Source organism: Electrona antarctica (genome assembly GCF_951216825.1).
Source record: "Electrona antarctica genome assembly, chromosome: 4".
NCBI lineage: Eukaryota > Metazoa > Chordata > Actinopteri > Myctophiformes > Myctophidae > Electrona > Electrona antarctica.
Genome location: NC_136809.1, coordinates 36,969,058 through 36,982,580, shown reverse-complemented (window position 1 = coordinate 36,982,580; position 13,523 = coordinate 36,969,058). Strand labels below are relative to the sequence as shown.

Here is a 13,523-nt window from a genome sequence, read left to right as displayed (position 1 = left end):
GCAGCCTCACAGACTAGTAGGTAGGGACTAGGGAGCCTGTCTAGGAGCTGTCCATGGTACTTCCACAGAGAAACATGCAGATTAGGTCTGATCCACAATGCCAGAAATAAACCTGGGGGAGTTTTCAGAATAAATGCACACAAGCAGATACTGTATTATTAGATGCTAGAGGGAGTAGAGTGCACTTTGAATTTGTTGACTACATTGTTTTTCATGCAATGTGCCTTTCAGGAATAGTTTATTACCATTGTATTGTAATTGTATTGTATGGTAACTTGGAAGTGTTTAATTATTATTTTTTCTTGTTTGGGGGAAGGCTTCCCCAAAAAAACAATTGAACTCCCTACAGGTGAGTTAGGGTTAGCCTAACCATGCGTCACTAAATGACAACGTAAGATGTCATGTGGCCAATATAAATACAGTGGGTGCCCCTCAAGTGTGATTTATTTTAGGGGCGCTAGCCCCTCCTATACCCATGCTTTGTCTGTTTGTGTTAATTTTAGCGATTATTTGATTGGCTGAGCACCCCATAGCGATGATTTCATTGGCTGAGTAAAGTACTTATTGAGGATAAAAAGTGAGGGCAAGAAAAGTGAGGACACCTTATTGTGATTGGCCGGAACCACATTTGTGATGATTTGATTGGCTGAGCACGGAACTTGATGTATGATGATGATGATGTATAATGATAAGAGCGTCCCTCACCTCACACGGGTGCGTATTAATGCGTATTAATTTCCCAATACAGAGGAAATTCTATAATCTAAAATAATATTGTAACTACTTTAAACCTGGTGTTTTGTGCATGTCATTATAGGGTTTTGAGGGGCCTATGCCCAGCTCTCCCGGTTTGTGTGAACACCTGTGATCACCTCATCACCCCATAGCGATGATTGACTGAGCAATTACATATTGAAGCTAAAAGTGAGGGCACAAATTGTGATTGGCCAGAATGAGATGATGTATGATGATAAGAGTGCCCCTCACTTCACACGGGTGTGATTTTTTCCCCCCTACAAGCTCACGACACATCACATCGTGCCTCGCAAAGGGCTTGTAGATCGGATATTTTCACTATGAATGTGACTTTTTTGACTTGCCCATTGGTGTGCAGAAAAACGCTGAAAAACACTGATTTACATTGACCCAACAATGCCATGTAAAGCCCCCTTCAGCACCACCATGTACATGACATGACATTAATATGGCTGATGGTGAGAGAGGCAACCCGACCAGAACACCCTGATTATTCTCAGGTCTTTTGACATGACATGACATTAATATGGCTGATGGTGAGAGAGGCAACCCGACCAGAACACCCTGATTATTCTCAGGTCTTTTGACATGACATGACATTAATATGGCTGATGGTGAGAGAGGCAACCCGACCAGAACACCCTGATTATTCTCAGGTCTTTTGACATGACATGACATTAATATGGCTGATGGTGAGAGAGGCAACCCGACCAGAACACCCTGATTATTCTCAGGTCTTTTGACATGACATGACATTAATATGGCTGATGGTGAGAGAGGCAACCCGACCAGAACACCCTGATTATTCTCAGGTCTTTTGACATGACATGACATTAATATGGCTGATGGTGAGAGAGGCAACCCGACCAGAACACCCTGATTATTCTCAGGTCTTTTGACATGACATGACATTAATATGGCTGATGGTGAGAGAGGCAACCCGACCAGAACACCCTGATTATTCTCAGGTCTTTTGACATGACATGACATTAATATGGCTGATGGTGAGAGAGGCAACCCGACCAGAACACCCTGATTATTCTCAGGTCTTTTGACATGACATGACATTAATATGGCTGATGGTGAGAGAGGCAACCCGACCAGAACACCCTGATTATTCTCAGGTCTTTTTGATTTGATGAGAACAATTCAAGCATGCTGCCAGTTTCTATTGTGGCGTGTGGGCCTAAATTGCGCCTGGCAGGCAATCATCTCAAGAACATAGGAGTGCACTCATACTGGGATGTGTGGGTACTTGAAGTTAATGTTGCTGTGCATCCTTTATCAGTATAACTGCCAAACCACCCACCACTTTACTCCATGATATGTTTCAATTCATTCCCTGACAGATTTATTTCGCCCCCTGTTCTCCTGTTGCCAAGATCTTTTCAGAGGGTACTCTTACTTTGAAGACCAAAAACTCACGGGCCGTGAACCGAAAGTATAAAAACCGGCTGTGTAATGTGCCACGCAATCTTATTTTAATTCACCCGGAACATACATTTTGTAACCGTGACCAGCGACGCTTTATTTATGAGCCGTGAATAAAGCTTGTTTTGATCAGAAACGCAGTTTGGGAAAAGAATCCGAGATAAATGGATTTTAAAAAGTTTATTTACATTGAAGCGGACAGAGGCAGACAGATTTCCTGTTTATCGATCACTTAGCAACCCAGAGCTATTCATGAGAATGCTCTAACTAACCATTATATTATTTTTTACTTTTTTATGATTTGTTTTTCATAAATGTAATGCCATATTGTATACTTTATATACTGTCATGTTAATGTAGCGGAAATAACAAGCTTGTAGATTTGAAATGCCAATAAGGACCACCAGGTTTAACGTGGTTAGATCTAGTGTTTTTTACAAAATTATTAAACTAATGAAAAGTATAACAAAGACTTGTGAATTGTGATTGAATAATAACTGCATGTATCCACTGGAACAGAGATTCCTTTTTATTTCCTGAAAACGTATGGTTTTGGACAAGATTTCTGCGTGACAGCTACGATAATAGCCTTGAATCCAGACTGATTGCAACTTTATTTTTGAGGGGCGCTCCTATATACAGGTTTAATGTTTGTTTTTAGTTCAATGTTTGTTTTAAAAACGCCATTGACAATGAAGGGAAAATTTACGTCATATTGTCCCTCATTACGTCATATTGTCTCTTTATTGTTAATGGCGTTTAATGTTTGTGTTGGCACCATTTGTTTTACATCACCATTACATCACCTAATCAACATGAGATAGACTTTAATATATTAGCGCCCCTCACTTCACACGGGTGTGATTTTTTTCTCCTAACTTCGCAAACCATTCTGACCAGCATCCTACTTAATAGGTAAAGACAGTGTGTTCACAGCTAATCTTGCAAACTACAAGGCCGGGCAGAAATTGTAAACAGGCCAAGGATCTAAATTTATGTTGTTTCAACCACAACAGGCTCAGTATCAAGACATAAAGTGCAGCACTGCAAGTGCCATCAAAATATAGTTTTATTTATTTTATTTAAGTCTGTGCATTACACACAGAGGACTGTTGCTAGCATGCTGGACCCTTTAATTTGTATTACTTTCGTAGACTGAATGATCAGATGGTTGACGTGATTTGACTGCATGCTTCAACTACTGCCGTCATCAAAATTCCTGTGCTGTGTGCCCAGTCCACCCTTATACTAACATCATTGACAATGCATTAACCATCGGCATCCATTATCATAGCCCTTCACCCCATTGCCCCATGTCTTGTCATCCATGCACAGTCACAGCCCCAACACATTGATGCGCCACACATACAGAAAGATAGAGGGAATTACAGCATGCCTCTTGAAGAGACTTGTGCACCTTTTCAGTCACCGTGCTGCTTCAGATATGAAGAGATAAAAATCCATCAGCTTTGCTCCTCAGTGTTCTGTTTATTTTATCACAGGGTACACAACGTTTCGGCCGTAGTTGGGCGAGCTTTTACCTTTTTAAATTGTCTTTTATTCAGCACCAGCAAGAAACTGGATGTGCACAACCCACTTGTTTAGATTCAGATAGATTAGTCTCACTTCCTCTCTGCACCTCGTTCCTTCTGTTACCATCCTTCTGCTGCTCTTATTTGCTTCCTCTGAGCTCTGTAATATTGGCTTCCTTTCCCCCACCTTCTCTTGCTCAGCCCCACCCACCCCTCACTCCCTCTGTGATTGTCTGAGACGGAACAGCAGTGGTAGTTCCTGTGAGTTCTTTCCGTAGAGTACAGTAATTTACTCCGCAGGGATAGACACATTCACATGTGCACTTCACTAATGAATATAGTATATTGCACTTACTTCACCTGTGGGCTTCTCTCTGTAGGGTGAGAGGGAATATATATATATATATATATATAGAGAGAGAGAGAGAGAGAGAGAGAGAGAGAGAGAGAGAGAGAGAGAGAGGGGAGAGAGAGGGGGAGGGAGGGAGGGAGGGAGAGGGAGAGACAGGTGGGGAGACAAGAACCCAGGAGTATGGGAATGAAAAGACCTGTCAAACTAGGTTGTGCTTGTGGTGTGAGACACACAATCTTGACAATGGTGACTTGCAAACTTGTGCCACCAACATGCAACATGCCCTCCAACCTGCAGGGAGGAAAAACAGACCCCTGCATTCAACAGATCGATGTTATGTTTGTGTCTTATTGTGCTTTACGTGGGAAGCAACATGTGGCACGAGTGAAGGGGAGAGACAGTGAGCAAGAGAATAGAATACAGAATCTGAACATAATGTTAGAGATGAAGAGGAGAACAGGACGATAAATGAAAGAGGGAAAAGGGGATTATCCAGAGCCGTGGAGGATAGACGAGAAGAATAAGGGGATGATGGGAGCCGAGATGGATGGTCAGGGACTTGGATGAGCACGCCATTATGATGATAGATAGGGGCGAGGAAACGATGGAGGGAGTTGTCGAATGAATAGAGATAAAGCTATAGGGATAGAGTGGAGAGATGGAGGGAGAGAGACAGAGAGAGAAAGAGGGAAGATAAAGTGAGAAAAAAGACGTGATTCGATCCAATGCATGGAATAAAAAGGGATGGTGCGAGTAAGCCGAAACAGTTTTTGATATCATCTTAAACTGAATGAACAGACTGCACAATTCACCCTTTTTATCTCCTCTTCCCTGCGTCCATTCTTTGTCGCTCTGCTCCATCCCCTGGCTCTGCTCCATCCCCTGGCTCTCACCTCCTCTGCATTCCCACTCATTTCAGCGTTAATGATCTGCCACAGGCAGAGGTATCATTCCCAGTGTTCCTTTTGCCCCCAAGGTGTGTGAGTCTATGGGCACCAGCAGGCAGCATGACATACTGTGTATTCCCAGCATGGAGCCCCCCCCCCCCCCCCTACTGTGGTCAGTGAATGCACTCAACTGCCGCTGAAGGGTAGAAACCTTCTACATCCAAATAACCCTTTACTGTTCAGGAAAGGGAAAAACAAGTCCCTATGTTCCAATGGTTATTATTTGTCTCATTGGTTAAATATTTATAAAATCCTTGGACAACCTTATAAAGTGTTAACCACTTAACCGCGTAAAGTCGGTCGGATAGGTGGCTGTCCAGAACAGCCGATCCGACAGATTTGTCCATAATATATGATATGGGGTCGACTGACTTTAAACTCACAATATGGGCAGAATTGTCCATACTGTACATGTAATAGGCATAAAAAGGACACAGACAGTTAGAGAGGTACAATGTGTACTCTGACAATGGTTATTGCATAAGTAGGAGTGGCATTAATTATTTTATTAACAAAAACTCATTCATTTATAAAAAGAAGAACATGAAAATAAATAAATATGTATATGGAGATACAAGGTTTCTGCCCAACAGGTACAATATGAAATGCCTATGAGCCCATGCGGTTTTATGTCTCAATGAAAGGACACATCTGTCACTGTTGTTGAATGTTATGGATATTGATTGAAGAGAGGAACCAAAAACTGACAAATTATCTTTTATATTATTAAGATGACTGCTTGCATTACATCAATTCCTATGATAATAGGTAGGCAAGCCCTCTGATGAGTTATATCCACACTTGTTTTATTTATACTTTCGCGGATCAGCTCGCAACAGCAGGATATGGCAAAGTACACCTTGCTTTAGTCGCTTAACAAGAATGCAGTACCGGTGGCAAAAATATGTTTAATTCCATTTGTGTTTAGTGGCTGAGAAACGAAGCTCCCTCCCCCTATTTATTAAAGGCAATTTACCACACGGAAACCATCTCTTGGGTAATTCAGTCCCCATGCTGCTGGAGAAACAAAGAGTGACTCATGCACAAACGTGAGACACAAGCACATGGATATAAGCCTATTATGCATGCACGCACACACACACGCACGCACGCACGCACGCACGCACGCACGCACGCACGCACGCACGCACGCACGCACGCACGCACGCACACACGCACACACACACGCACGCACACATCTTCTCTTTCTAGTGAGGCTCTGGAGGGAGAAACCACGGTGCATAAAGGTGTTTGCTAATGGGACATTAATAACGCTTAACTGGCTGTGGTTGTTATGAACAAGATGACACAGGCCTATTGTTGTTGATAGTGGTATTGTAGCTCTGTTGACTACAACACCCCAGACTCTAATGGCATTCCCCTACTGGGCCCCGCCATTAGCTGCCAAGGGTAATGTTCATTACTCATCGCCTTCTCTGTTCTGGGCACCTCTTCACAATTTCCTTTTTGTTGGCTATTGTTTTTTTCTTGTTCAATGATTTGTGTGGATACCTGTCTTTGCATCCCTCTCATTTATTCATCATCTTGCCACTGCTCTCCTGCACTGAATAAATGATATTCTCTCTGTGGCTATGCCTTAAATTCTTCAGACTTCAGAGTTCTATTGAACTATTGCTGACAATAGCTGAGTGATACTGCAACTATTTTGGCTCTTTTTGACTATGAAGGATAACCAAAAGCCTTTGTTGAAGTCATAAAAGCCACATAAACCCTATGCACTTAGATGACCGGTGCCCCCCAGGGCTCTCTGTATTACCGCAACTTTTTTCCTCTACACAAAATCTCTTTGCTCAAAATTGTCACTATATGAGCTCATGCACCTCATTTCAACATGGTGTGTTGCTCTAGTCTAGTGGTTATGGTTCCAGTGTTGTTCCAATGTCCTCACGGTTGACCCATGCACGTCTTGCTCCTCCCATGGGTTCCCAGAACTAATGTCTATCCTGCGAACTAGTCCAGGCAGTATACACTCGAAAGGTTAACATGTCTATAGCCTGAGCTAACGTGCTAGGTTTCTGGTCTAGAGGGGCGGGTCGCGCATGAGATTTGCGCATGCCCTGATTGGTTCACCGATCTGTCTGTCAGCCCCGGTGCTGCACCCCCTAGTGCAGCACTATGTCACATCTTTTGGAGGCGCGACGCCCACCCGGAAGGGTTGACTACCACTTCTAGACCAGAGCGGCCAATGCATTTCCCCAGGCTTTCATTTTGAAAGCTTTCATTTTGAAAGCTTTAATTTTGAAAGCTTTAATTTTGAAAGCTTTAATTTTGAAAGCCTGGGTACCTGGGAAAATGAAAGCCTGGGTACCGAGGCTAACATGTCTATAACATCAAAAGTCTCAGTCAGTGCAGGAATCATTTGGTCTGGAAACGTGTCCATTTCAGTGTAGCTCAGTGATTAATTTTCATTTATAAATGGAATCAAATGCACCTATAAGGGCCCACTTTGTTCCAATTGTACACAGTTACAGAGCTGTAACGGTCCATTTGTTTCCAAACTGATTTTATTTAAATGACTGTGAAAGGGCATGCTGAAAAGTGTCTCATACACAAGTCGGGTGTACATGGATTTCACAATTACCTATTCATCGAAATACCACCCGCTTCTCACCTGTCTGTCTGGTCTCACGTCTCGAAGACCCAGGGAATCCTTTTTTTCATTATGGGGAGGAAGGGCTCTACAGCTGCTTGTCCGGAATACAAGATTATCAGTCATTATGTTATTATCTAGGACCCCTGGGTAGGTGTGGGGGAGTGCAGCTTGGGGGACTGCCTGTCCACTTAGCACTGATTAGATAGTTAAGTGCTGAGACTGGTTTAATCTCTGTTAAACATTATTTAACCTTCACATTACTTTCCCCTATGAGGATCGGAGCAAAGGTAATGGACCGTTGCATTTTAATTAGCACAATGTTTATGGATTTGTTAAACAATTGCAATAGCGTGCTTATTTGCAAACAAGTGTAATGGGCTAGTCTTTAAGCCTGATTGAATCATACATAGTTGCACACCAGCACACAGTGCCACTCGCTGAAGATACAACATTGTGAGTAGGGTCGTCACGATTGCATTTAGCTTGACAATTATTGTCAAGCAAATAATTGCAATTTACGATTTAATTGCGTTTTGGACGCTAAATAAAAATTACATTTCTGTTTGGCTTTCAGGCGGCTTCGTAAACAAAAGGTGCATGGGGCAGATATGACAAATAACTTGCAACATTTAATAACTATACTTTACATTCATTGTGGAAATAGCCGTTCTACAAGAGCAAAAATGATCTGCTATAGTTCCACTATTTTTGAAAATAATACGGGAGATCTGCTATCCTTGGCACATGCTGCATGGGCTGGCACATTGCACTCAGTCATACATAAGATATATGTATAAACTGAACATTATTCCATGTAATGTTTTTGGATTGTGCGTGCGTGCGTGCGTGCGTGCGTGCGTGCGTGCGTGCATGTGTGCGTGTGTGTGTGTGCGTGCGTGCGTGTGTTTCCAGGCATGCGTATATTGGTCAACCTCCTCCTGGACACTCTGCCCATGCTGGGGAACGTCCTGCTTCTGTGTTTCTTTGTCTTCTTCATCTTCGGGATCATTGGAGTTCAGCTGTGGGCGGGGCTACTGAGGAACCGCTGTTACCCCAAGGAGAACTTCACCCTGTGAGTCAACACTCCACCCACCGCACACACACCGGTGTGTTTTGTGTGTGTATGCGATTGACATGTCTTGCAATTCACTGTCCATGAGAGGCGAGTGGGCAGGTATAGGCTGGCACTGGCAATCCAGAGCAGCAAGCAGGTGCACTTTTGATTGATAAATTGATTGATAAATACTGTGTGCGTGATGATCATTTTCAGCTGGTCGCGCTGAAACCAAAAGGACAGAAGCGCCCATTTTTGTTGTAGTCATCTTTCAGTGAGCCAACACGCTTTTGACTTGCGTCAGCAAGTCAAAAGAACTACATACACAGCAGTGCTTCCAGTCGGAATGCGGAGAGGGGCTTAACTGCCGCGCAGTGCAGTAAACAAACAGGACATGCATTGTGGAGTAGTGGTCTGGAGTGGACTTCTTATAACGTTTTAGATTAAGACAATTTTCTTGCATCGCGATGCAGCCGTGCATGATTCTGCATTGCGGTGATGTGACATAATCAATTATAGCCAGATGGATTTGCCTGGCAACGTTCCAAACGGGAGGCATACTTTGGTTCGACATATCATTGGTTCGAAGGAGCATTGGTCCGAGGTGCGTTAAGGGTTGGGAGAGGGTTAGGTTACAGGTTGTGATGCTACGTTAGCTACATGCTAACGCTGTTAGAGACAGCTTGACAGGCTGAACAGCTGTTCTACTGAGCATTACGTTCTACAATACATCTCGTCTCCTAGCGATGGTCCATATGGTCCATATTGTGAAGAGTCAGAACTGTTCTTGGTTCTGTTCTTGGTTGTCGAATGTCAAAAATGTTTTTCAAAATACAGTAATCTAAAAACATCACAAAATCCATTGCCTTTCCTAATGACTGACTTAAAAAAGGAGTAATGTTGAGTGGGAGCGGGATGGGATCAGGAGTCATTCTACAGGAGTGGGACAGGATGGGATTTTTTCTGTGGGAGTGGGATGGGCTGTGTCAGCCTCTATAATACACACACACACACACACACACACGCACGCACGCACGCACGCACGCACGCACGCACGCACGCACGCACGCACGCACACACACACACACACACACACACACACACACACACACACACACACACACACACACACACACACACACACACACACACACACACACACACACACACACACTATCCAACCCCTTCAAATACCAGGTCAGATGTGGCGGCTGACCATGTCTGTCTTGATATTTTCACTGGTTTCACTGGCATGCCCTTTAAATAGCAGCCTCTTAAGATAAATGAGGCATCATGGCCAGAATTGTTATTTTTCTCTCTGCTGCTCTCCCTGCGTGCGTGCGTGCGTGCGTGCGTGCGTGCGTGCGTGCGTGCGTGAGTGTGCAAATGACCATGTGTATCTGATATAACCTCCACTGGCCCAATGACACTAGAGATGATTAATTGCATCATCACCTCAAATTTCTGATATCTTAGAGCGATTAATTCTCCCTCCATCTCTTTCTCTCACTGTCTCTCTCAGTGTACTACATTCAACTGAGACTATTAATGAAGCTAATTGCAAATCAAAATTTGCACAATGCAAATACCATTATCTCCCAGTGGGTGCACCATGTAATTAAATAGCCTGACGCTATCATCTCTCTCTCTCTCTCTCTCTCTCTCTCTCTCTCTCTCTCTCTCTCTCTCTCTCTCTCTCTCAATTCAATTTCAATTCAACAGGCTTTATTGGCATGACATTTTACAAGTGTTGCCAAAGCACAATCACAGATATGACAAACAACAACATAACAACTCTCTCAACTCTCTCTCTCAACTCTCTCTCTCTCTCTCTCTCTCTCTCTCTCTCTCTCTCTCTCTCTATATATATATATATATATATATATGGCATCATCGTATCGCATAATTCAAATCTGGAACAAAGCTATGTTGATGATGTGCCAAGATGCCAATTTTGAGGTTTGAAATGGACGAATGCCAAGATTGAAGTGTAGCAGGTATCACTGACTGCATTGACATTGATCAGTGATCGTGTACTTGCTGACCCTTCCTTGGGACCAGTGCAATCAATGAAGTTGATCTGAACTGTTGTGCACTCAGAGCGAAAACTATTCTGTGAGTTTCTCAGCAAAGCGACTAAGACAGGTCTAAATAAGGCAACTGAGGAATGAGGATCATCCGGTTAGCTGAATTGGCTACTAATGAGCTCAAGCTGGCAAGATGGCAATCATGGCACCCTTTCTGTCTACTCACAATGTGTCTCATTGTGAAGTAAAAAAAAGTAAATATTTTCACAATTTACAAAAATAGCAGATCAACTATCTTTCTCTCTCTGCGTTGTCCTTAGATGAGCCCTCCATCAGCTTCTCCAGTCATTCCCATTCTCCATTCATCTGGCCAGCCCGTATGTTGGATCCAACTGACAGAACAACGTTTTGGCAGGGAGTTCTCTGCGTCGATGGCAATGACCGGACAGTCTCATCCTGCTTCAATGACCGGACAGTCTCATCCTGCTTCAATGACCGGACAGTCTCATCCTGCTTCAATGACCGGACAGTCTCATCCTGCTTCAATGACCGGACAGTCTCATCCTGCTTCAATGACCGGACAGTCTCATCCTGCTTCAATGACCGGACAGTCTCATCCTGCTTCAATGACCGGACAGTCTCATCCTGCTTCAATGACCGGACAGTCTCATCCTGCTTCAATGACCGGACAGTCTCATCCTGCTTCAATGACCGGACAGTCTCATCCTGCTTCAATGACCGGACAGTCTCATCCTGCTTCAATGACCGGACAGTCTCATCCTGCTTCAATGACCGGACAGTCTCATCCTGCTTCAATGACCGGACAGTCTCATCCTGCTTCAATGACCGGACAGTCTCATCCTGCTTCAATGACCGGACAGTCTCATCCTGCTCAATGACCGGACAGTCTCATCCTGCTTCAATGACCGGACAGTCTCATCCTGCTTCAATGACCGGACAGTCTCATCCTGCTTCAATGACCGGACAGTCTCATCCTGCTTCAATGACCGGACAGTCTCATCCTGCTTCAATGACCGGACAGTCTCATCCTGCTTCAATGACCGGACAGTCTCATCCTGCTTCAATGACCGAACAGTCTCATCCTGCTTCAATGACCGGACAGTCTCATCCTGCTTCAATGACCGGACAGTCTCATCCTGCTTCAATGACCGGACAGTCTCATCCTGCTTCAATGACCGGACAGTCTCATCCTGCTTCAATGACCGGACAGTCTCATCCTGCTTCAATGACCGGACAGTCTCATCCTGCTTCAATGACCGGACAGTCTCATCCTGCTTCAATGACCGGACAGTCTCATCCTGCTCAATTGCTAAATTCTCTGATACACATGCTGGCGCGCCGCACAGACGTGTGTTGGTAATGTGTTCGTCCTGGCGTCCTGTCTTTGCTATTTATCGTACAGCAAAGTATATGGCTTGATTGGTTAAACGTTGTTGAAATTCAGTCGAAGCACATAGATGTAACTACAGTACTGTAGTGTCTGTTGTCGGCTGTGTTGTTGTACAGTTGGGTGCCACCGATATTGTCCCTTATCATTTGACCCATTTAGGCCTGACCTCAAAATTTTAAAAAATCCTTCTAAATCCTCCAGTTTTCTGAAATAAATATTTTCACGATTTTTCAAAAATAGCAGACCTACAAGCTCGTAGCGCGCCACTCGGTGGCGCGCTATGCGCTTGTAGATCTGCTATTTTTCAATAGCTAAATTATAACATAATGTTTAAAACACCAAAAGGGGTTCCCGCCCAAAATGGGTTAACTGTCCTTTTGCGCAGATCACGCAAACCTCAGCAAAAAGAAAAGGACAATATCGATGGCCTCCAACTGTAAATGGATGGAAATGATGAACGCTGACTTTGGCAATCATCATCTACTGATATTCCAATGCCTTTTACTTCTCACTGTCTTCCTGAAACTCCCTGGAGGAGGAATATGGAGCCAAATACCTTATGTTGTGTTTTCATGCTTGAGACAACAGGAGAAGCTGTTGACCTGCTTCCTCGTGCTGTTTCACAGAATAAGATCAATCTTTCCCCTGTATGTCCCTAATTTGCTGAACTGTTACTTTGCGGCACCTCTTCATCAATGCAGTGAACCAGCTGACAGGTCTGCGCCCGCACACACACACACACACACACACACACACACACACACACACACACACACACACACACACACACACACACACACACACACACACCCTGGCCTGCAGTGCTGCTGATCCATACACCCTGTCTGAGACCCCAGCAGGGGATCTAGTACAGGTGCTCTGGAGAAGGTCTATAGGCTTCATCAAGCTAATTGATGGGACGTTAGTACAGCATATTCTCTATATTCTCTTTATAGCTGATTTATACTGTAGTTAGTAGTGTGCTAGTGTCTCCCACAAAAATCAACCAATCTACAAGCTTACAAAGCGTTAACTTCTTAACACCACAGCATGAATCTTTCCCCCCCTTTTATTCTAATTTCTTGCTGCATTTGGTCTTGGCTGTCGCCCATGTGTTTCCATTCTTCTTGAATCAGTCCTGACAGCATTCTGAGTAGGTGTTGCTAAAACATTTTTTTTCTCCCTGACTCATTGTTTTGCATTGCAGTGTTTATGTATAGCTGGATTGAACAGAAATTCAATTACTATTCTGTCCAGAGGATCAGCATGAACCTTGTGTTAAAACTAATGCAGAACGATATGCATCAGCTTTTGAGTGTGTGTGTGTGTGTGTGTGTGTGTGTGTGTGTGTGTGTGTGTGTGTGTGTGTGTGTGTGTGTGTGTGTGTGTGTGTGTGTGT

General features: G+C 43.8%; 1 protein-coding gene across 1 annotated transcript in view; it reads left to right on the top strand.

Moving 5' to 3' along the window:
- Positions 1-13,523, top strand: part of LOC306921294 (voltage-dependent T-type calcium channel subunit alpha-1I-like) — a gene marked incomplete at both ends in the record, with an annotated part of 148,815 nt that overhangs the window by 22,566 nt on the left and 112,726 nt on the right. The window contains one exon of the mRNA XM_079498403.1: positions 8,545-8,704. Coding sequence (XP_079354529.1) covers positions 8,545-8,704 — 160 coding nt within the window. The remainder of the gene's footprint in view (positions 1-8,544; positions 8,705-13,523) is intronic.